Source organism: Vipera berus (genome assembly GCF_964194415.1).
Source record: "Vipera berus genome assembly, chromosome: 3".
NCBI classification, from domain to species: Eukaryota; Metazoa; Chordata; class Lepidosauria; order Squamata; family Viperidae; genus Vipera; species Vipera berus.
In genome coordinates this window covers 188521373-188547880 of record NC_138204.1, presented here as the reverse complement: position 1 = coordinate 188547880, position 26508 = coordinate 188521373, and the positions used below count along the sequence as shown (strand labels likewise).

Sequence of the window (26508 nt, the reverse complement as noted above, 5' to 3'; positions counted from 1 at the left end):
GCTCAGGGGCCTGAGGTAAAAGAGAATGGAGTTCTCCTTTCAAAAGAACTCCATTCTTGGAAAATAGGTTGCCTGACATGTCAAAGGAATGGTGGAAGGTTGAGGACTCTATGCATGACAATCAAAGAATAGTGACAACTCCAAATAGCAGCCAACTGCTTCTTCACCTGGTGCCCCACCTCTGTTCCTGTTCTATCAGTGAGATTTACAGCATGTAGAGAATAATGAGATGATGCAGGAAGAATTCACTCCTCAACAAGTGCTGCAAGTGAGTGGCAGTGTTGGTCACAAATAATATTGCTGACAGTATGTGGGAGTAGCTTGAGCATTCTCCTCAAGAAAAAACAACAACAGTAGAATATATAGCCACACAAAACCTCTTGTGAGCAGAAAGGAAAGACTTGTGCACTTATTCTTGATTGAACCCACCAAACCCAGGTGGCAGAATCTGGTTCTCTTATGTGCTTTAAAAAAATTCTTTGAGCAGTCCAGAATTAGCACTTGTTCAAGGGTTAATCACATGAAATTTCTAAAACAAATTATTTCTCTTTCAATCCATTGATAATGCCACACATAAAAGGAACCTGTACGGCTACTATGAAAAGTGAAGTCAAACATTTTAGGGACACGTGCCTCTCTGGAAGCCTGCTATCTGGTCTCGTCTGCAGTCCAAGCCAAAATGGCCTTAGTGAGCAGTGCCTAATGAATGAAAGGGAGCTTATGTCTGCAGCAGTCTAAAATTGCCCATGCCACAATCACATTATCAGTTTACTGGATTGAGTCCATGGCCAAGGTTATGCTGATTATAAATGACTTTAATTCACCTCACTTTGACATATAAATGTTTGCCAGGGTACATTCATGTCACAGTTATGGGCAATATGGGTGCTAATTGATAACCCTTTGCAAAGAATTCTTGGGAAAAGTATTATTTGTTCCTGAGTATCTCTCAGATCTTGGGAAAAACCGAAACTTCCCTGCTGTCTGGATGTCAGTTAACTGCTATTCATTCTGTAGATGATTTGCTAAAATTTAAGTTGCTAGATGTTAGAAGCCAAACTGACTTCAGGAAAGGCAGCCAGATCCCATCCTGAGCTCCTCCACTTCTTCCTTTCTTTTGACAAAGCCTGGAAAATTATTTATGAGCTGTGCTGAAAAATAATAGGGTTTTTTCTCTCTTTTTCTCTTTTGGCTCAAATCATTAAAAGCTCATTATATCTGAACTCAAGGAGGATAGTTCTGACTATTCCTTTTCCAAACTTGGAAAAATATAGGTATCTTAATAACTACCAGCCCAGTTCAATTCTCTTGATAGATCTGTAAGAAAAGAATAAGATTAGATATATGCTAATGCCAAGTTACAGGGATTAAGAGAATTTATTTATTTAAGGACTTTTCATGCAATGATAGACAATAGCCCTCCATTCAGTTCCATCATACAATGGCTTATAACACACACACACACACACACACACACACACACACACACACACACACACCTGAAGAAGAATGAGGAAATGGCAACTGTAATTAGCATATTTTTTATGCTTTGTTTAGCTTCATCAGGAGTTAAGAAATGTTTGTTCAGTTTATTCATCAGACATAAACACTGTTGGTTTGATTGTGTCATAAGCTTTCTTGGAGCATAGAATAATAAAACAAAGTACAGTCCACTAATGAGAATTACAGTACATTAAAATTCTTGCTTTTCACAAAAACAAATTCTCTTTTATCAAACTGAAAGAGTTCTAATTGGAAAAAAGTGCAGGACAGATATTATTTGCACTACTATTTCTTATGGACCTCTAGTTCCTTCTAATTTTCTAACTGACATTTTTGCCCTTAATTTGGAGATATTTGCTTTGGATATACTGATGGGAAATGAAAACTGCCTGGGTCACACATGTGGATTATTTGAAACTCTAGCTTTCCATCCTTAGTGATGGTGCCACTTCATATTGGTGGAATATGAGAACTCAAGCCCCTAGCCTCTTTTATATTGTGTGTCCTCCCATGCTTCATATAATCCCCATGTTTCCCTGGAAATAAGACTGGGTCTTCTTCTTTTTTGCGGGGTGCATAGGGCAGCTCCACACCCCTACCCTAGCTTGATTTTTAGGTGTGTACCTCACCCCAAAACTAGGGCTTATTTTGGGGGTAGGGCTTAAATTAGGCCCATCCCCAAAAAATCAAGCTTGGGCTTATTTTGGGGTAGGCCTTACTTTCGGGGAAACGGTATCTATATGAAGTAGTTGATTATACTCAGTTGTACAGTTCAAGCTGAACAAGAGAGGTCCTTAACCCATTAGTGGAAGCTATAAAGATCTACTAATATAATACTAGTTAAAATTGAATCCTAGCAAGACAGTCCCTGGCTGATAGTCCATCAAATAACTAGTCTATTTATTCAGTAGTTCCACAGCTGGGAGCTACTTCTTCTTCAGTAGTTCCACTTCTTCCTAAAGAAGCAGATCCATTTGTCAGAATGGATTTATGGAGCCTCTGAGACCAGACATGTATTTGCATAGCTGCAGGTAAATAATAATAATAATAATAATAATAATAATAATAATAATAATAATAATAATAATAATAATAATAATAATAATAATAATAATAAGTTGGAAGGGACCTTAAAGGTCATCTAGTCCAACCCCCTGCTCAGGCAGGAAACCCTACACCATTTCAGGCAAATGGCTGTCCAGTCTCCTCTTAAAAACTTCCAGTGTTGAAGCATTCACCACTTTTGGAGGCAGGTTGTTCCACTGGTTAATTGTTCTAACTGTCAGGAAGTTTCTCCTTAGTTCTAGGTTGCTTCTCTCCTTGACTAGTTTCCATCCATTGCTTCTTGTCCTGCTTTCAGGTGCTTTGGAGAATAGCTTGACTCCCTCTTCTTTGTGGCAGCAATATGGACTTTCTTGGATTGGGAACTGCCATGGCCTCATTACCTGCAACTGGATTATTGCATATATTCTACCTGGGTTTGTCTTTGAACATTATCAGAAATTGCAACTGATACAGAATGCAATTCTATAAGCACCTTGGTGGTGCAGTATTGCAAGCCAATTCTGCTGACAGCCAGTTCTATTCTGACTACCTCAAGGTTGACTCAAAGCCTTCCATCTTCCCAAGGCCAGTAAAATGAGGACCCAGATTGCTGGGGGCAATATGCTGACTCTATAAACCATTTAGAGAAGGCTTTAAAACACTGAAAAGCAGTATAGAAAGTGCTATCGCTATCAGCTCTCCCAGCTGCAGACACAAATAATGCTAATATTGTGGACACTGCATGAGTCTGACATTGTTTTTGAAAGGAGTTAAAATTCTGGTCTTAACCAGTGGAACTCTAGAGTATGTGAACCCAAAAAGTCTACAGCACTGCAACACTGATTATGTTACCTAGTTTAGGTAATGAAATATCTGCAAGAAAACTAGCAAACTCAGAGAGCTCCAAGAACCCCTCATTTCAACCCTGAGCTACAAATGGCATGGGTCCGGATTACTTATGGGAGCACCTGCTGCCGGCATCAACTTCCCTTTGTCCAGTGCGCTCCCACAGAGAGGGCCTCCTCAGGGTGCCGTCGGTCAGAGAGTGTCGACTGGCGGCCCCCAGGGGGAGGGCGTTCTCTGTGGGCGCGCCAGACCTTTGGAACCGTTTACCGGTTGAGCTCCGGATGGCTCCTGACCTTCGCTCTTTCCGCCGTGACCTGAAAACTCACCTTTTTGAACAAGCCGGCCTGGTCTGATGGGTTTGGGGTATTTTAATTGTAATTTTAATTAACTTTTTTTACTGCAATTGGGCTATTCTATTTAATTCTCATTTTAACTTTTGTATATTGTATTTTTATTGCATTTTATTGCCCTGAGTCCTTCAGGAGAAGGGCGGTATAGAAATTAAATTATTATTATTATTATTATTAAATGTTCTTCATTGTCCTGATTCTCTCAAACAAGCTCCCTACTCACAAGTTCTGATTGGCCTGTACCTTAATCATCATCTAGAAAGCTGTTTAAAAAACTGTTCTGTCAAGGTTTTGGAGATTAATATCTCTGCTTTGCCTGCCATCTGTTTGGCAATACGCTGTCTTAATTTTGTATTATTTGTAATAAACAATATGATGTGTTTTTATGGTTTTGCTATTTAATGAATTGATTTTGTGAACTGTCTAGAGATGCACAATTGTGGTGGTATAAAAGTAGTGGAAAATTCAACAGTCTTTCCATCTATACATATGGTGATGACAGCAGGGCTGGAATTTCCATCTATTCTTCATCATTATTTTAGAGGAGAATTTAGCCTCAATAGGTCCTCTATTATTGACATTTCCATATTAAAGTTGCAATCTTGCCATCAAATTTTAATATATGAAGCCTACAGAAAGAAACTTTAGAGCTAAAAAGGACCTGAAAATTACCCTCTCCTGACTTTAGGAAACATCTACTGCATATTTAAAAATTGTTTCCAACTCAATATGATATAGTGAAAGTAACAATTTCACAGACACAAATGTATTCTCAAAGAAACAACAACAACAACATAGAAAGTACAGCACTTTGTGTGGGCTATATGTTAAGCAAAAGATGATCAGGAAGTACAGAAAAGTATGCCATCAGAAACCAGAAATTATAATTCACTCATTCAGTTTTGAAGGTTTGGATCAGATCAGCCAATATCCAGGGCTGAAACAGAAACCAAGGATAAACAAGTAGGTAGGTAAAATGTTCCTTAAATTCCTATATCTCAGCCCATAGCAATAGAATCCTATCACTGCTAAGAAAAATTAAAGCAAGTTGTTGAATATCATTAATGCAAAGCATTGCTAACTTATACTGCCTTTTTGTTTATTATTTATTTGATGCAGTTTAGATACTGCCTAACTCCAAACTAACCATGGATGGCTTTTTTTTTTAATCCCATTTATATCCCACCCTTCTCTGAAGACTCAGGGCGGCTTACAATCTAAGAAGCACAAATCAACGTGCTTAGCAATAGCCTTCATTCTATGTATTTGCCTGCTTATTAGGGCTTTCGGGGGGGGCCAAGTGGCATTTTTCTTGAACCTGGTGGGACTTGAGCCTGCACTAACTGCAGGCAGCTGGTGTTACTTAAGGAGGCATTAGTCCACTGCTCCACCAAGGCTTACAACATAACTAACAAGAAAACTGGATACAAGACAGGATGCTCCTGGATCAATTTTTCTTTGTTAGATAAGCAACTCATAGCATTTTTAGGGTAAAGGGAGCAGATTAAGCAAAAAGGCATAATCATGTAAATACAAAAATATAGCCCCTTCACAATTCACAAACAAGAAAGAAAGAAATTGGCAAGCAGTTCACTTTGTGAGATACAAAATAGGCAGAACTGGTAACTTGGGAAACAGAATATTGTTTCAATGTATGACATGTCGAAGTCAAAAAGATAATACTTTCCACAAAAGGAATTTTTTTTAAAAAAATAACATGCCACTAAATAAGTACATAATACACTAACCTTTGCAAAATGAACATTAAAAAGCAACGTATTTTTAAGCAGGGCACCAGGGTCTGGTTCTATGGAGAGAGGTTTTTCCATGGACCAGAGGGAGCATGGTTTCGTGTGTTGCCTGCTTCCTGCAGAAGGGGCTTCACTTGTTTGCATAGCCTGGTTTCTGGCATGCCGTGGCCCAATATCGGTCCATGGACCAGGGGCTGGGGTCCCCTGCTTTAAAGTACATGCTTCAGAAAGATGATATTATAGTTACAATCATATGCATGCTGTTTTAAGACTACCAAATTTGGATTCCAAAAATCCAGATGATCACTAAATTGTAACAATAAATTGGAATGATCTCTATATTCTTTGTTGCTTCTTGTGATTGCCTGGATTTTGGCAGCCATCCATGGAGCTGTGAACCCTGCACAGTATTTTGAGAGTAAGTATGATTGAATGGCACAGACGCTGTTTCTAAGTGGATTTGGACTCATTTGTGTGATGATTCATCCAAATGTAAAGGACCCATTTTTAAATTGTTGGGAAAATTAAAAAGAAAAATACACACATATTGAATGGATAGATTTTAGCCTGGAACATGTGCATGCACATGCACACACTTTTTAAATCTTTATGCTTGTAATAAAAGTTCCTAGAAATGGACCAAAGAGAACTAATGAAAAGAAAAATTAGCTGCCTGGTCAGTACTTCCACAGCTGCTCTTTTCCTTTCTTTCTCATTGTATGTAACAGGAATCCAAGTTTTGTCCTATACCAGGGTGATTGAATGCCAAAAATATTTGTATTGGTTGCCTTTGTCAGCATCCATGTCTGCAAATTTCAGAGAGTTCTGGTCTTGATTGTTTCCTGGATTAGAACCATTTGGGAAGTGGACAAGATTGTCGTTTTTCTTTGTTGTCTGCCAGAGAGCAAACTTCCAGGAAAGAAAGAAAAAATAGAAGAGAAACTAGGCTAATTGAAAAGATGCAATTAAAAGATCCATCTCTGATTACCTCTTTTATTTCTTCCTTTAAATATGCTAAATGTTGTAGGTACAGATAGGTAGTACTGGTAGGGACAGATAGGTAGTACTGGTATGCTCATGGAAGCGAGTGAGCTTTGCCTGTAAGAATGAACAATGAAGTATATATTTTGTTTGTTTGAATGTATATCTGAAGTCTGCAGATAAGGCTCTATGAAAAGAATTTCTAAGAAATGGACTTATGCAAGCTACATCTTGATAATGACATAAAAGTAATATACTGATAGATCCTATTTCAGATATGGTCCAAATTCTGAAGGATTTATCTCAACATAGTTGTTTGGCAAGGAAGAAAATGGACTACAAAGATTCTTCCCATTTCAATTTCTGTTTTATTCTGGTTTAAAACACCAATTTAGCCAAGCACATAAATATATTGAAAATATTCATACTTTTGTCAAATTCAATGAGGGAGAAAGTAGAATCAATCAGCCTTTCAGTGGCCAGTTTATTTAAGAAATGGTTAAACATGTTTTGTGTTAAGAAAAGTGGAAATATTCAAAAAGCACAGATAGCACCTTACTTAGATTTGGGTGGTGATTTTATGCAATCACTAGCCGTAGTGATCCCACAGATTGGGAAAAGAGCCTTTTTGCCAGTTGTTTGATAGATTGCTATGATTCTTATCTAGGGTTATTTTCTTTTCCTTCCAAATTACAGTCCATATTTTCTACAAAGAAGTTTAAAGAAAACAATGACTGCTCAGCATGTAATCTGAGCGCATCAGCTCCCTCTGGTCCTGGATGAAGCGGATTATCTAGACCCGTACCAATCGGGCTTCAGGCCCGGGTACAGCACGGAGACGGCATTGGTCGCGCTGGTGAATGATCTCTGGAGGGCTCGGGACAGGGGATATTCCTCTGTCCTAGTCCTATTAGACCTCTCAGCGGCTTTCGATACCATCGACCATGGTATCCTGCTGCGGCGTCTCAGGGGATTGGGAGTGGGAGGCACGGTTCTTCAGTGGTTCTCCTCCTATCTCCTGGGACGCTCGCAGTCGGTGTTGGCAGGGGGCCAGAGGTCGACCGCGAGGCCTCTCGTTTGTGGAGTCCCTCAGGGGTCGGTCCTCTCGCCTCTCCTGTTCAACATCTACATGAAACCGCTGGGTGAGATCATTCGTGGGTTTGGAGTTGGGTATCATCAGTATGCTGATGATACCCAACTTTTCATTTCGACCCCAAACCACCCCAGTGATGCCCTCGACGTGATGTCCCGGTGCCTGGAGGTGGTCCGGGTCTGGATGGGGAGGAACAGGCTTCGACTCAACCCTGACAAGACTGAGTGGCTGTGCGTACCGGCATCTCGGGATATTCAGGATATCCCACCCCTCACTATGGGGGGTGAGTTATTACCTCCTGTAGATAGGGCTCGCAACTTGGGAGTCCTCCTAGATTCACAGCTCTCCCTAGAAGACCATATAGTAGCTGTGACTAGGGGGGCCTTCGCCCAGGTTCACCTGGTGCGCCAGTTGCGGCCCTATCTAGACCGGGATGCCTTACGTACGGTCACTCATGCACTCGTGACCTCTCGTCTTGATTACTGCAACGCTCTCTACATGGGGCTACCCTTGAAGACCACTCGGAGGCTCCAACTGGTACAGAATGCAGCTGCGAGAGTTGTATTGGGAGTTTCCCGATACTCCCATGTTACACCTTTGCTCCGCAAGCTGCATTGGCTACCAGTTGTCTTCCGAGTGAGGTTCAAGGTGTTAGTAATGACCTATAAAGCCCTTCATGGCATGGGTCCGGAATACCTTGGGGAGCACCTGCAGCCGGCGTCAACTTCCCTCCGCCCAGTACGCTCCCACAGAGAGGGCCTCCTCAGGGTGCCTCCGGTCAAAGAATGCCGACTGGTGGCCCCCAGGGGGAGGGCGTTCTCTGTGGGTGCACCGGATTTATGGAACCATCTTCCGGTCGAGCTCCGGATGGCGCCCGATCTCCGCTCCTTCCGGCGTGATCTTAAAACCCATCTCTTTAAACAAGCTGGCCTGGCCTGATGGGACGGGGTGGGATTTTTATAAATGGACTTCAATTTTTAATCTGTATTAATTTATTATGGGCATTGTTTAATCACGTTTTAATAATTTTTAATTTTTGTATCTAGTTTTTATGTATTGCCCTGTTCACCGCCCTGAGTCCTCCGGGAGAAGGGCGGTATATAAATTAAATTAATAAATAATAAATAAATAAATAAATACTTTTATTTATCTTATATATACCATGTTAAGTGCCATTTGTTAATCACAATTGAGTACTGATGGCAAAATATAGTCCTCTAAATCCACAGTTGTAATCAGCATGGCGAAGAGTGATGGGAAATACTATCCAACAACACTGAAAGGACATGTATTTATATTGTGTGCACTAGAGCTTGACAAAAGAGAGAGAGAGAGGGAGGGAGGGAGGGAGGGAGGAAGGAAGGAAGGAAGGAAGGAAGGAAGGAAGGAAGGAAGGAAGGAAGGAAGGAAGGAAGGAAGGAAGGAGAGAGAATATGATGGAAAGTTGGAACTGTTTTTTAAAATAAATGTATAGTATTTTCATAACCTGACATAATGCTCATACTGTTTTATATTTTGAGACACTACTCTTCATTTGTGCTGATGGAATGAATGCAATCTGAGATTTATTAATTTAATTGAAACGCATGGCCTTGTTGCTGCACATTTTATTTACATCCTTGTTATAGTTTTGTGTCCATTAACATGACTCACATCTATGCCATTGCTTAACAGCATAGTGTAAAAACATAAATTGTTTCTTCAGCAACCAAGAAATGAATTGTTTTATATATGAATATGGGCTAAAAACAGTGTTTGCTTTTCAAGTACATAATGTAGTAAAATAAGGTCCGAAATCAATCATAAGGGCTAAGGAATGCATAGTAAGTAACAAGACTTGGATTATAAAGTTTATAAGATATTACAAAGAAGTGTAACAGTTTAGGGAAACACCTTAAACCATAACAAATATGAAATGGAATAAACTATTATTCTTACCTATCTAGTAGTTCACTGAACCTGCTCTAGTTTCTCTACCTTCTCCAGGTTTCATTTAAACTGCAGTGTCTAAAGCTCTAACAGAACAGACCCCAATGGAAATATTACCTCCTATATGGACACAATATTTCTGTTAATCTTTTTAGCTACTCCGTCAGACTGCCCATATTCAGCTGGTGATTTTCCAGTATTATTACTGGTAGTATTATTAGTAGAATTATTAATATTACTAGTATTATTAGACCTTCTCACATGCTTTGTTGTAAAGCTAGGTCCCACTAATCCTGCACATATGCATTTGATTTTTCCTACTCAGATGCATAGCCAAACATGTATCACAGCTGAACATCATTCTGTTGGATTTGTTCAAGCTCATATTGCGTGGCTGATGCATCAGATCTGCATCATGTGAATGATTTTGCTATTAAGTGGAGATTTAACTAGAACACTGAAAACTGAATGTTTAAATGGAGCTTTTAATGAATAACCTATGGAACCTGATGGAACTGCAGCAGATATTGTAGTCTGTTGGTGCCACCATTTCATTCACATTAAAAGCAGCATCTGAAACCTCATGGAAAACATTGGTATATTGAAGTTCAGGAAAGCTAGAAAGTTTGTAATGAAAATGGAAAGTACTGATGAATGTTTTGCATGTTTACAAATAAAGTCTTCTAAACAAGTCCTAAAAATTAATTGTTGTTTGCCATTTCCCAATGACATATTTCTTAAGCAAACTCATAATTAAACCCAACCCTAAATACAGAATACAGCAGTATCATAATATGCCATGAGCAAACAACAGTATAATTGAACTTTGTCCATGGTTACACTCTTATATTTTGCATATTGCAGTTCTGATGTCCTTTCAATTATTTAGACAAACAATCAGGAGAGTCTGTAATTGAATCCCTTTAAAAATATGATGTAAAAGTCTGACATACTACTTTTGAGGCATTTCTTTAATTATATAGATAGGTACCATTAGGACTAGACTTCCAACACTGCTAGGGCTACCAGATCTGAATAGCAAAAATCTATAGAACCACTAGATGGCAGCAAAGAATGTCATTTCTTTTGCCTCTCCCTCCAGCTAGTGGACATCTACCTTTTTTGCATTTCCAATCTAGGCAATGATCTGGGGATCCAGAGACAAAGCAACCACATATTCACTTGACTCTTAAAGCTCAAGTAAAAAGAGATACTGCCTCTCCCCACCAAGATTTTGTTTCCTTTCAATATTCAATTTTCTTTCTTAGTTGAGGTAGTGGAACCAAGTACAAAATCAGAATTCAAAATAACTGCATAATTGAAAATTCTATCTTTCCCGTTGACAAAATACATGGAATAAAGTGTTTTACGCTTTGCATTATATTTTCCCGGTGGCTCAGAAAAATTGGGTCCTTTCTAAGTTTTCTTAGGAATGAAATAGGTTCAAAAGTTTTAAGGCAACATTTTACTCCTTCATTCTCCCATCTCCTGCTAAAATGAGCTGAAAAGTTTATTTTTATCAAACTTTTATCAAAAGTTTATTGTGATCAAGATGCTACAAGTCCCACATAATACCCTCAGAAGACAAAAATATGGTGGTTGTTTTTTGGCTTTACAATTGGTAAAATATGTTTTACTGATGTGTGATCCCTGAGGTTCAAGGATGTTGCCTAACCCTGGCTTACGGGTTAAGTGAATGTTACAGAAATACAGATTTTGTAGCCTGGGATATTTTGCAAGCTTCAGGTGAGAAGAATAGGAAAACAAGTTGCCCAAGAAAAGCAAGTTTGTCAGACAATGCCAGTGGAAATGAGTTATAACATCCTTATGCCTGAAGTAATACTAAAGTCTAATTACAGCAATCAATTGAGCTTAAACTAGAAAAACTCTTAGCCCACATAATGAAGAAGTCAAGTGAAGAACAACAGATACTGAAATAATATGATAACCTTGCATTCATTGCTGCCACTCAGATTTCATCTTCTTGTCACATATTCATTGTGTTTATCTGGTTCAAATAAATTCTTCAAAGGTAATACCAGCCCTTCATCAGCCTCAAAATGAAGGCACAAAATGCAAATTGTCATCTGAATTGCTTTTCTCAGAATGGGTCATCTTAAGTATTTGTTCTTTTCAAAAGCAAGTTGAGGATGCAATTCATTATACATTTGAATGTGAAATATACTCTTTTTTTCCTTTTTTAATAAGATCTTTGCCTCCTTTCAGGGACAGTTTATTTATTTATTTGTGACAGTGTAAGATATTGATTTTTCTATTAGTTAATAAATGTACAAACATTATTTTGCTTACCTTGCTCATTCCTCTTGCTGCTGTGGAAGTAATGCAGCTCATGGCTTGAAGTTTCTACAATTTGTTTTTGTATTGGTTGTTGTATTGATTTTAGTTAAACTTAATAAGGAAAGCTGAATAAACAATAAGTAACTTATTGAATAAAAAATAACACTGAATTTTCACATTGAATTTTTTGGACCATGCATCCTTTAAACAGTAATAAAGGGTTCTTTTTGTCAGATGCAAAAATTCAGGACCTCAGGTTAAGTTCCAATTAAACTGATTTCTTGCTCAATGTCTATATACAAGAATCTAAGTACTAGATTGGTGCTAGATAAGAGTTAATGGGATTCAAGAGGGGTTGGACTTAGATCATTTGTGGGAACACAACTCCAGGATGATTTGTGTCTTTTTCCCAGTCTCTGCCTTTACTTCTCCAATGTTTTTGTATTTGGGCACCATTTATGTCTGGCACCATTATCTGGCTTTTAACACAAACAGTTTTGGAATAAGCATCCTCAGTACCACTTCTACGATGTCATAATAATCAGGATCTTATCACATGTTCTAATATTTCTCCATTTAATTATTGGTATTTTCGTATCTCCTTATAAAAGGCAAAGAGGAAAAAAGTTCACTCAAAAATTGAATTCTAGAAATTATTAATTTACTATTGAGAACTTTATCTGCTGTAAATAGCTAGGGTTCCTTCTGGGTCAGAAAATCTGCAAGTTCTCAGCAGTCAGAACACTCAATTTAAATAAAATATTTTCTTTTCCCATACATTCTTATTCCTGGAGATAAGATCATGTGAACTAGCCTACAACATCCATTATTAATATTACAAGTTTTAAAGGCAACTAACATAAATTTAAAAAGGAGAAAAGAAAAGAAATAAATCAGAGAAAAAATTAAAAGTGTAAGAAAAAAGAAAAAGAAAAGAAAAAAAGATACAAAGTGGCTTCCAAGCTTTTTTTTTCCAGCAGTTATAAGTACCGTGATAAATTTATCTCTTGCTCTGAGGTTACAGCATGATTCTCTTCTCTCTATAATCTATCTTGTCTGATCATCAAAGCAATACATCTAAAGTTCATTTTTTGCTTTATGCAGAAAATCCATAAGGGTTTTTCAAGTAGCAGTAAATGTAGATACTGTCTTTTCTCTGATCACAGAAGTCAATTTGGCCATCTCTGCAAGTTCTATCATCTTCATCAACCATTCTTCCATTATGGGTAATGCCAAAATTTTCCATCTTTGTACATAAAAAATCTTATACAAGAACATATTTAAAAACAAAAATTTCATGATATATTTTTCCCATTGTTTGTCCATCACTCCCAAGAGAAAGACCACTGGTCTCAATTGTAAATTCACCTTTTTAACGCTTGGAATCAGTCTATGTATCTGAATCCCAAATTTCCTAATTTTACATGTTCATCAAATATGACAAAATCTCTCATCTTGTTCACATTTCCAATGTAAATTTGAAGTGCCTTTATACATTCTAGACAATTTCTCTGGTGATATATGCCAACAGTGCATCATTTTATAAAAAATTATCTTTAAGATTATAACATAATATAAATTTCATTCCTTTCAAACACATATTTTCCCATTGTTCAATCTGTATATAATAACCAAACTTTTTAACCCATGATAAATACATTCTTTCACTTGTTCTTATTCTCTTTCTTTTTTTTTTATTAAACAAATTTTATTATTTAAAACTTTGGACAAGGGGTTAATGGTCTGACATTCCTTCTTGTCTTACATCATTTTTGTGTTTTATATACATATATGCACTTTATGTACATATCATTTATATACAGTTATAGTATATTCAATCTTATCAACCACCTTATTGTAGTAATATGTGAAATCAACATCCTGTGTGTTTCTGTTGTGACCTTCCTTTCTGTTCCCACCATGAGTAAAACTTATTCCAAATTTTGTAGTAATCTGACTGATCCTTATTTTTAATTTCCAGAGTTAACTTGTCCATTTCTGCGCACTGCCAAATTTTATTTATCACTTCCCTCTCATCCGGTATTTCACTGTTTTTTCCATTTTTCCATTCTTATTCTCTTTCAAATTTCAAGTTTATTAATTTTAGCAATTATGTTCATTATTTGTACATATTTCTATTTCAGGCTCAATCTTACAATATTCAGTTTTACAATAAAATCTTTTGTTTACTTTAAAACTTTCTAACAACTGTAGATAAGAAAATCATTTCCAACTATATCAATTCTTCTCTTTAATTTATTTTATATTTATATTATTTTTTATTATTTTTTATTTTATTTTAATTCCATTTATATCCCGCCCTTCTCCGAAGACTCAGGGCGGCTTACAAACTTAGCAGTAGCCTTCATTCTATGTATATGCCTGCTTATTAGGGCTTTCACACACACACACCCAAGCGGCATTATTACAAAGTCAGCTTAATTGCCCCCAACAATCTGGGTCCTCATTTTACCTACCTCGGAAGGATGGAAGGCTGAGTCAACCTTGAGCCTGGTGGGACTCGAACCTACACTAATTGCAGGCAGCTGGTGTTACTTAAGGAGGCATTAGCCCACTGCTCCACCAAGGCTCCCCTTGACAAAATTCTAGTATCTCACAATAGGTTAGTCATATACCACAGATATCCATGCCACCCAAATTCATGCTCTTCTATTCCATGAGCCTTCTATTTCTCAGCAGCGCGCAATCTTTCATCCAAACTAAATAGCAAGCTGCAAAATACAATTTCAAATCAGTTAGACCAATTTTCCTTTGCATCTTGCATTTTGCAACACCCTATATTTTGCCCCCTGAAACACAAATTTAAATCTATCCTTCTGCCACTTTTTAAATGATGCATGTATTGTCTAAAACAAAAGCATGATTCTAGGCAAAACATTAATTTTGATCATAGAAATTCTCTCCAGCAATGACAACTGTAAGTTTTTTCCATTTTAACATCTTTTTTTAACTTCATTCCATGTCTTAACAAGGTTATGAAATAATATGCAATACATATTCGTCACAGTCCTATCCAAATATTTTACTTTCTTCTCAAAATTAAAACCTGTTTTATTCCACAATTCTATTTAATTTTCTGTTGCATATTTCTGTTAACACATTTTAATTTTCTGCTTGTTGATCTTAAAACCTACAAGTGCACCAAAACTTATTTAGTTTTCCCATTACTATATCAATTTCTTTAGCAAGGGTGTCAAACTGCCAGGCCGCGGGCCGGATGCGTCACACCAAAACTGCTCGCATCCCATTGCCGGCAATGGGGAAAAAGTCACAATACGTCACATGACATCACGAGTTTGACACCTGTGCTTTAAAGGATCTTTTAAAACCAAACCAAGTCATCTGCAAAAGCTTTTAATTTACATGTCTCTTTTTAAATCTTTACTCCCACAGTCTTCTCTTTTTGTCTTATATCTCTATTCAGTATTTCAAGAACCAAAATAAATAGGAGAGAAGACAATGATCATCCCTGTGTTGTTCCCTTTTGTATCTCACAAGGCTTTATTAGATTTCCCCTAACAATATTTGCACTTTATGTGAAGGGTAAGTTAATTTATTTTTTTTATAAAATTCTCTTCAAGTTAATATCTTCCAAAACTTTGAACAGTTCAAATTGTCAAAGGTCTTACAATTTTTTTCCTATAATTATTGTCAGAACTGCCATCATGTGCTTGAGCTTTGCATTCGCTAGCTGCCAGTCTGCCGTGAACTATGGGGGAGGGAACCAGTCAGGAGTGGGGAAGATTGTACCTTTCAGAGACACCATCTCAAGGTCAAAGTGCTGGGAACAGAATACAACAGCTCACCAACCAGCCTGCCATTGAAGAGACAGTTCCCAAAACAATTTATTCAAATATAATTGGACAATAAGAAAACAGCAAGAGGGAAGGACCTGGATGGGGAAAGATAACGGGGAAAGTTTGGCGTGTGAATTTCAGTTCTAGCTTTGCTATAGTGTAAACCACATGGCTTTTAGTAAAGAATATGTTTCATTATAAATGGAGCTGAGGGTCTTTCTTGCCTAAGGTCCAAGTCAGGACAGGCTGACAATTATACTGTACTATTACAAAAATTAGCACTGTTATCTAGGAATCAGATTAAAGTTAATATATTAGTTCCAGTCAAAATCTATTTTCGAATTATATTCTCTATACTAGGAACTGAGATATGGCATTTTTCAGTCACTCTGGATTTCAACTTCTATAAGCCAGATAAAAGTAGCTGGGGGCTGGTATTTCAGGCATTACAGTTCAAACATTTGAGAGACATCAAATTGCTGGTCAGAAAGGAATTATTTTGGAACTAATACTGGATATTTTTAATATAGTTTACTTGCCTGTAAGAAAAATGCTGTTGATATGTTGATGTTTTCTTTTTTTTCCTTGCCTTCCTGCTCAACCAAATATGTGACATGATCTAAGCTATCTATTAAATAAATAAAAGTTTCCATTGATTGTTCAACTGACTAGTTTAGCCTAGAGATGGGGGAGAAATATATTCCTCCAACACAGTTAAATGAACAGCAATGCAGTTTAATTTCATATTTTGTACAAATAAAAATTCACTCAAGCTTTAACAGGCATCAAATTGTCCATCCTTTTTCACCCACTGATCATTTCCATAATATATTAGAGAAAATCATTTACATTAATACACATATGCATGCAGACCTAAAGTAAAATACACAGACAAAAAATGTCCATAATCTGTCATGTAATCTTTATAAAATTGGGAGAAGGGAGATCTGAGACTGATATCAATTAAGACAAAACAAAGATATAAGAAAATGAGATATTGAAGATGACATACATATGTATCTTTCAAGTCCATATTTTGTATTTATCTTTGTTTTTTACATACTTTGACTTTTAAATTAAGGAATATGCTTCACTTTAATTTAATACACTTTACATTACTGCATAATATTTTTAATATTTTCTATTACATATTTGTTTTTGCTATTGTGTTCTAAGCGTAATTACCATATAGAGAGATTTTATCTGTGACTCAGAAGTCTCACAAGGCTAAAATATTTTAAATACATTGTGTTTACATATTTTATTCTTTTTTAAACTGTAATAAAAATATAATCTGCGCAATCAGCAGAAATTAGAGGAATAAATATTGAAAGAAAAGAAATGATAGCATACTGAGTGATTGAAAGATATGAATGGGAGAAGTAAGAAATCTCAAAATATTTAAGGGCAGGGAGGCAGAGAGACAAATAAAAATCAAAGTCTTTGCATTTATGGAATCTTCATGTTAAGTTATAGACATCAAGCAAAATCAACACATAGACAGACATGTTTGATGCTTTTTCGGTGCTCATCTCTCAAAATGAGTATGGAGCCATTTACCCAGCCCTGGTCTAATTCCATTATAGAACAGTGTTTCTTGTAATATCACTTCCTGGTAAAGAGAGGAAAGAAGATTATTATTTTTAACTCTAATTTTATTACTAAAAATAGATAGTAAGTAGATAGTAAATTCTATTGTGATATTTGAAAATCTAGGAAAAAATCACACTCATGGAACTCAATAATTCTATCCGTTTGATTAAGTATTAAAAAAAATACTATGCTAGAAGCTAATGTGGATACAGGTCTTCTGTCCATCCATAGTTCCCTCAAATGCTACATAGATCCCTTTCATTAGGTCTGCTGTTGTAGAAGCATTCTGTCAGTTCCAGGTTCTCCTGTCTTGTCCATGTATGGTTTGTTATTAGCTCAGTTATTAGATGTTGGTTCCTCAACATCTGACACAAACAACCTGCCTCCAGAGGTGGTGAATGCTCCAACACTGGAGGTTTTTAAGAAGAGACTGGACAGCCATTTGCCTGAAATGGTATAGGGTTTCCTGCCTGAGCAGGGGGTTGGACTAGATGACCTCCAAGGTCCCTTCCAACTTTATATTATTATTATTATTATTATTAAACCTTGTTAACCTGGATGATGTACAAACCAGCTTCTATTTCATATCTCTCTCTCTCTCTCTCTCTCTCTCTCTCTCTCTCTCTCTCTCTCTCTCTCTCTCTCTCTCTCTCTCTCTCTCTCTCTCTCTCTCTCTCATATTTTGAGGTAGGCAGGTCTACAGGTAAGATAAGTACCAGTTGGAATTTGAATTCTGGACTCCTGCATCAAACGTGGTGCTTGAAACACTATTTATTCCTTACATCTATCTGTTCTCTCTCTGTCTCTCTGTCTCTGTCTCTGTCTCTGTCTCTGTCTCTATCTCTGTCTCTGTCTCTGTCTCTGTCTCTCTCTCTCTCTCTCTCTCTCTCTGTGTGTGTGTGTGTGAGAGAGAGAGAGAGAGAGAGAGAGAGAGAGAGAGGGATGCTTCAAAAGTGAATTGGAAGAAGTGATTTGTGTTCACCAACTCTCTGCTGTTTAGTGAAGCAGCCCATCTTCTTTTCAAGCTTCTCTGTGAACTTGGAAAAATATATTTGGAGTGTGAGCCAGTCCCCAGTAATATTTATTTCATTTTTTGCTGAAACACGCATTTCCCCCACTTGCACTGAATGAAATGGGGCATTTGTGCAGTACTATTTTTAAGACAGATGCATTACATTTTTCTATGTTCAAAGACAGTTCCTTTAAAAGAGGCAACTGTAAACTAAATAAATGTATATTTTCATTTGCTGAAGCATTACATACTGTATATCAAACTTATGCAAACTTTTAATTATGGCACAATGCAGTATTGCAGGCTAACTTTGCCTATTGACAGGAGTTCGATCCTGACCAGCTCAAGGTTGACTCATCTTTCCAAGGTCAGTAAAATTGTTGAGGGCAATATGCTGGTATAGTGCTGTAAAGCACTATGGAGCAGTATATAAATCTAAGTGCTGTTCCTATTACATAAACATTTTATTTCCGTAATTTATTAGAACTTTAACATTTTGATACTATGTACAAACTACTTCCCCTCCCTCACCCTGCATTTCTCTCTCATGCCCCAACCATCCTATCTATCATATCTTTCTTAAGTTACCCAACCCATTTCATGAATATTAGGCCAGGAAAAGATGAGCTGGAGAAGGATGTTCCCAGTGGAAATCAGTACTTGGCTACCTTTTTGTGTCTCCATTCCTCTTCTTTTTTGTTCTTAATATATTTAAACTTGAGATCTTCCTGTAAAGAAACACAAATTTAAGTGTTTAAATTTTATTTCTCAGTTATTTACCCTTTGGTGACCTAATTTCAAGAACTCCTTAATTTTATAATCCTTCCAAGATTTCATGAATCAATTTATAATTTTTTTTACTTAGAATAATCTATTTAAAAACAAGTCGTGGTCACTGCAGGACACATTATAACTTAATAATTGTTCATTAATAACAATAATGGTACCCTTATTAAATGGATAGTACCAAAGCATAGACATGTTTTCTTCAGAACACCCAGCAATTCTGAATTACTGCATTTTTTTTTACTTCATCAGTAAGGCAGAAAGACATATATACTTAGTGTAGTATTTATGGAGCTAAATTAAACTTTTTTATACTTACCAAAGAATAAACTAGACTGTGCTTTAAGAAGTACTTCTAAAATATTTTAAACTTTTACTACTATGAATAGACAAAAGAGTAAACTGTTGTGAATGATCTGCTTGCAGAAAAAGCAAGAAAATTATATACTATTACTGTGAAGTAAGTATGAAGGAAAAATTAGTTTGAATATGTAACATACATTTATTTAAGAAAATGCACTATTGATATAGTGCGTAACCATAATCGATAAAATCTGTTTTTCAGATGAAAACTATTTTTTTTTTAAATTTTAAATTAAATAGCAACAGAAAAATACAAAACAAATAAAATTATTATGTAAATGCATATATTCTCAATGAAAACACAATTCATAAATGTATTTAAAAGATAAAAAACAAAGTATATAATTTTAACAGTTAACCCTTACAATATATATATATATATATATATATATATATATATATATATATATATATATATATATATATATATATATATATATAAATAGATTTTCACGGGTACAGGTATGTAGGTCTTGGCGTATTCGGGTCTTTTCCCATGTAAGATTGAAGGTGTCTTGGCGATGTTTTGACGAGCACAAGCATGAAGCTGAAGACACCAGCCTGAAGATGATGAGTGGGACCTCGTCAAAACATCGCCAAGACACCCTCAATCTTACACGGGAAAAGACCCAAATACTCCAAGACCTACATATATATGAAGGTGAAGGTGAAGGTGAAGGTGAATATACATATATACATACAGTAGGCGAAAAAGAATGTTAGTTACATAAGTGAATTATATATATAATTATATATATAATTCACTTATGTAACTAACATTCTTTTTCGCCTACTGTATTTTGTATCAATGTCCCATATTTCATTATACTAGTCCATTCAAATTCAAAGTCTCTTGGCTTCTAGGTGGCAAGGATAATCAGGTTTTAATCATTTATCTTTCCAATGCTACAGTGTAAAACCTATGTAGTAGTGCTATTCTTCTCATGTTCAGTTCTTGGATACATACCTCATCCCTGGCTAGAGAAAAAAATACACAACTTGCAAACTGTCACACAGTGGAAAGGGTGATCAGTGTTGCTAAGGAACTAGCAGCAGCTGGGAGTTAGAAAATGACAAATGGGAAAAGAAAAGAAGCTGGGAAAAGCAGAAATTTACAAGGTCAGCCACTTTAGACTCAACTAATGCCAATTGCAGGCCACTTTAATGGAAAGCAGAATGTCCAGAATTTCAGAGTGAATTAATTCCGAGGACAAGTGGGTAAATAAGGACATTTGTGCAATGCTTTTGAATACAAATCTCATTCATCAACTATAATTTTATCATTGCTACCTCCCCCTCCTATGCAAATACAATTACTAATCCTGCCACCTACACACACCCATACCCAGCATGCTATTCTCTTTCACAATAAGCAACATTATGCGAAGCACAGAAAATGAATAAGAAATAGTAAGGGTAAAATTAAAGAGATGAAGGGAAGAAAAGGAATATAGCTAAGCAGTTTGTATTGATTCCATTCACCATACCTCTCCATATCTTTCCACTTTTGTAAACCATCCATGCTTTCAAAACCCCTTTGCCCTTTAAAATTTACAACTGTCCTTTTAGAAATGGGGTCATATTGATCCATTCCAGCCATGATTTTCTTAGTCTTCCCCTTTCATCTTATCCATTCATACTTCATGTATTTATTATGTGATTTGATCCTAATTCATTTTCTCTTATGCTTTTGTTTATTGATTTTTCCCCCTACATTATGGTTGTCACCCAACATTACATAATGTAGACACTTGTATAAATCTAATAAATTAATAAAACTTTCATTCTGTTGCTCACTTTAATATTCAATCCACATTCCTTTAGATACCCATTATTTCTGACACTATTCTTTCTTGTCAATAGCACACATGTTTTTTAAGTAGTTATCCTCTTTGTTATGAGGATCAATGGCTATGAAAGTCATGGAACCAAAAGCTTCTAGCCCTGTTTGGCTGCCTCTGATTAAATAGATGGCTTCCTTGTACAGTTGGTTGGCCCCTGTGAGATTAGACTATTAGACGTAGGCCAGGGGACCAATCCAGTGAGGCACTGCTTATGTTCTTATGGTTCCCTGATATACCCAACACTTATTTCTATCTAACAAGGTAAGTAGAAGAAACTCTTATACATGATCATATTTGCTTCTTTGAACAAGCATTCATTCTTTGCAACAAACAAGTTACTAATCACATTTTTTTCTGTCAGCATTGCCATGTCTTAAATGAAACTAGGAAGATTACACAGCCAAATTAATTCTCTACAGGTTAACACAGGGCTTTTCAACTTTTTCACCCATTGTACCACTTTTAGGATATGGCAACATCCAAGTACCACCAGTTGCCTAATAAGGTGTCAAAAACTTGACCAAAAAAAAAGGAAAAAAATGATGAAGTACAGGTAGTCTTTGACTTACAACAGTTTGCTTAGTGACTGTTCGAAGTTACAATGGCACTGAAAAAAGTGCCCCCCTAGCCACAGTTGAACAAGACACCTGCCCCCCTCTGCTGGGTGGTTGAAGCAGGTTTTGGTCACTTCACATGACCCTGGGACACTGTGACCATCATAAAAATGAATCAGTTACCAAGCATCTGAATGTAAATCACAAGACCCTGGAGATGCTACCACATTCCAGCTGACTGGCGCTTCTTCAGGGCTCAACAGAAGCGCCAGGATCAGTGCTGCTTTCCAGCTAGAGCCTGGCACTGATCCTGGCGCTTCCACTGAGCCCTGACAGCCCCGAAGAAGCATCAATCAGCTGGAAAGTCGTGCTGATCCTGGCACTTCCGCTGAGCCCTGACAGCCTTGCAGCTCCAGCTGTCTCTCACTCAGGCTTGTGCAGTGCTGCCACCAGTTCAGCTCATTCCCCTCCCCTGCTACCACTTTTCTAGGATGGTCGCATACCACCTGCCAGGTGCCAATGTACCACAGGTGGTACCCGTACCACTGGTTGAAAAGCCCTGGGTTAACATATACATTGGATTAACTCAAGTGATGGAGGAGATAGTTGCCCAGGCAAAGTGGGCAAAAAAGAATAGCAGGGAAAGGTAATTGGCATTCAAACTAGTTAGCAAGCAAAATCCATGAAATCTAAACATTTATTGAAGGATTTTATAACTAACTTGTTTAACTAGAGTAACTATATTGATTTTATTTGGAATTCTGGGAATGATTATTGCCTTCCCTTGTTTTCTCTACCTATCTTTTTCATATCTTTATAAAATATTTACATATTTAGAGATTTACGTAGCTTGATAGTGTAAGGCAGCGGTCTCCAACCTTTCCAATTTTGTGAACTGGTGGGAGGGAGTGGAGATGGTTCCTTATGAGCATCTGGAGAGCCTACACATGCACATAGCTCCATTTGCACAAGCAGCAGGCATGTGTGCCCATTGCTCACACAAATGGAGCTGCATGTCCATGCTCACCCACCACGGACTGGTAGTGGGCCGCAGCCTGGGAGTTAAGGACCCCTGGTATAAGGTAATGGTTACAATAATGGATTAGCCCTTGTGAGAACAAGATTCTAGCTCATCTTTAACCATGGAAACTCACCGGTGACTGGCGATCAGTCTCAGTCTTTCAGTACAAACTACCATACATAGTTGTTGCAAAGAAAAATAGGAGGAGTTAATGTAGACCTGGCATTTTCACAACCTTTAGGCCACATTTGGCCCTTTGGCTGTCCCTGTCTAGCCGGTGTGAGGTCAATCAGAAATTAGAAATAAAATGTAAATAAGATGTATCATGTATTCTTACCAATAGCGGCTAATCAAAACCATAAAATTTACTGCTTTTATGAAATGATAAAATCAATATTAGCAAAATTAAATTCAACCTATTGGTTTGGCCCTGCACAGCAGTCCAAATTTCTCATATGGCCCTTTGAGAAAATTAATTGTCCACTGCTGAGCTAATGTTATATGTACTTCCTAGAATTCCTAAGAAGGAAAGCAAGCAGGAAAGAACATGGTTAAACAACCAGATATGAATTGCCAAAATCCACTCAACTGCAGCAATGAAATAATAATCGTAAACAGAATTAAAATACTACCCAACTTACAACAATTCTGGGCAGTGTAGAAATTGTTAAAAACATTTAAAAACAAGAAAACAGCACAAAATAAAAAGAACAAAAATGATAGAGATAACTCAGGGGAACAAAAAAAAAGAAGACAAAGAAGCTTCAAATAAAGAAAACTCCAATTTTGTCAGTCTCTAGTGGCCAGAATTTTGCAACCCAGAAATGGAAGCCCTAACTAAAGTAATAATAATATTGTCAATAAAATTTGTAAGCCTGATGCTTAATAAATTTATAATGCAGGATCACTGTGAATGACTTTGAATATCGTGTCTTATCCTAAATTACTCCTGAACCCCCCCACACACACATCAAAAATTAATATTCGCATGGTTTTCCCTATTGCATTCAGAAAACTAATAAAGAATATTGAAGAAAAGGAGGGGAATATTAATTTTAAGCTTTTAAAATATATATGCATTAATTCTACATTAAAATTTTAATGAAATTATAAAATGCATAAATCCCAATAGAAAAATTAAAATGCTACAGCATGTAAAATTGCTTCCCATCACAGGCATTTCTAGCACTTCAAGACAATTCCTAACAGCCACAAAACAACCATTAGTCACTCAAAGCAATACAACCATGCTTCAGTTTTCTAACAGATATGAAAAAGACAATACTTAAGCAATTTAAAAAATTATAAAAAACTTACACTAGGTAAGAATTCAATCTTTCATTTTAAAGGGTAAAATGGCTTCAATAATAAGTGAGATTTGATGCATTCAAAGAAACAATGGCTACAATTCTAAACCATTTTCAAACATTTTTTTACTGATATTCCTAACAGATATTTATTTAATTTTGAAATCCCTGCTTTTCATTCTCTAACTCCTTCTAAACATACCCAGAACAGAAGGCAATGGCCCTTTCAATCCAAGCAATTAAAAAAGCAAATTTATTTTTGCATACATCATATTTTTCATGTAATATGATCCGTAATGAATGAAAGTCTTCTCAAGATCGAGAGTTTGACATTTCTTTGAGGAGTTTCATATGGGTCAAGGATTCTGCACAGCATAACAGCATAATGGTTGCCATGGTAGCAGCTTATCAGCCAACTTCTAATTGCTCATGACCCTGAGAAATGCCAGCTTGTGCTGGTATAGCTGCTATTTGGGGCTTGAAGCCAGCAGAACACCTACCAAATAGAGAAGGGTGGTAGGAAGAGATAATGCCTCAAGTTGTGCCAACCAGGAACTTGGATTTCTACCCATTCTTGCTGGCTGCATACAGTGGCAGCTCTTGAAATATAATTTTGAGGAAGTTCTAAGAAGCAGTTTTAGGAGAAGCTGAAATTCAGGCAAGGTTAGAAAACCTTTCTCCATATGCAGGATCCAAACCCTGTTTTATCTTGATAATATGTATCAGTACAATTTACAGCAGTGAGCAATCTGAGGACCATTAGCAATATACAGTACTTTAGTATGTAATCTCAAATATATTTTTAAAAAGGCAACACAGACCTTTTACTGACTGCTGGAAACCAAAAGATTGTGGATTTGTTAGTAAATCCATCCATCACAGATTTTCTCTCTTCACCCCCACCCCATCTCTGTTACAATGGTTCTGTAAAAAAAATCTCAGTATATCTTTGGCATAAATTTGAAGTTTATAATATGGAGAAAGAGAAGAGACAGAGATGTATAGCATTCCATAACTGTTTTAATAAAATGCCATTATTTTTCACATACTGCACATGTGATCCATTCAGCTCAGATAAATATAATTTGGCATAACTCAACCAATCCTATATTATTTTATGAGATCAGTTTATTGGCATATTGCTGACAATCAATTTCTTCCTTGTTCATTTTAAATTAGCATTTGATATATAGCAGAATTCCTTAATTGCAAAGTTGTAGGGCCCACACAGAAATGGCTCACTTGTAAAATACCTCCATTCAAGACCACCTGAATGAAAAAAACCTGTATTTTTTCATATCCAAGGATTCCTTGCTGTACAGAAACATTCACATCATCATTGTGTCAATTGCTTGATCCCTCAAACAGTGTCTTAGCATCTTTTTCCTACTAATTTTGCAAGCTAAAAAAGTGAAAATAATTATGCCTTACTCCAAGCTGGTACATGTTCTGGAAAAACTAAAATTCCATCAACCTCAGTCCACACAAACTGGACATCAATTGCTTTATTTTCCATTTCCATCTCCTCCTCACTCTACAGTCAATTCCATTTTGTGTGCATTTGTCTAGTTGCATGCAATATACTGTGTACACACACACACACATATACACATACATACATACATACATACATACATACATACATACATACATACATGGAGAGAAAGTGAGCTGCGCAACTACTTTTTCCCTTATAAGCCTTGCAACAGTGAGTTAAGTTAGATTAAGGTACCCAAACTTAGAGAAACAAAGAGACTGCATACAGAATGCCCCAGAAGTCCAAAGCAAATATTAATCTATACCAGTTTCAAAAATACTACAGCTCATTGACTAAGCCAGGGGTCCCCAACCCTTGGGCCATGGATCAGTACGGGGCTGCAGCATGCCAGCAACCAGTCTGCACAAATAAACAAAGCCCCATCTGTGGGATGCAGGCAGCACACAAAAACACACCCCCTCCAGTCCATGGAAAAACCTCTCTCCACGGAACTGGTCCCTGTTGCCCAAAAGTTTGGGGACCTCTGGACTAAGCTCTTGAAAACTGTGTATAATGTAAAATCCTGAAGAATGGAATATATGTCTGTATATTACTGCTTTTTCTTTTTGCAAATAATTAGACATTTATAGAGACCTTCCAATCGTCTCTGAAAACTGCACCTAGTGCTTCAAAAATGACTTAATTTGCTTTAGATTGTTCCAAAATAAGTTTGCCCAAAGAAGAAAAGGATCATGAAAATTGAAATTCTACTGTTCCATTTCCTTTTCTAATATAACAAGACATAATCTGCAAATACCTTAGATAGAAGAAACAGATGAAACATACTTGATTTCAAAATAAAGTGTACAAAGGTTTTCAGCTATCTTCTTGAAATATGTTTCATTGTCTTAAAAGGATTTATTAAAATATATATATTA

At 36.6% G+C, this 26508-nt stretch overlaps 1 protein-coding gene across 1 annotated transcript in view; it reads right to left on the bottom strand.

The window, feature by feature from the left end:
• Positions 1–12891: 12891 nt before the first annotated feature.
• CNBD1 (cyclic nucleotide binding domain containing 1) overlaps positions 12892–26508 on the bottom strand; it is a gene marked incomplete at its 3' end in the record, with an annotated part of 131406 nt that continues 117789 nt past the window's right edge. Inside the window, exons 10-11 of the mRNA XM_081323590.1 lie at positions 18887–18946; positions 12892–13041 (exon numbers count right to left, since the gene is read on the bottom strand). Coding sequence (XP_081179716.1) covers positions 12892–13041; positions 18887–18946 — 210 coding nt within the window. The remainder of the gene's footprint in view (positions 13042–18886; positions 18947–26508) is intronic.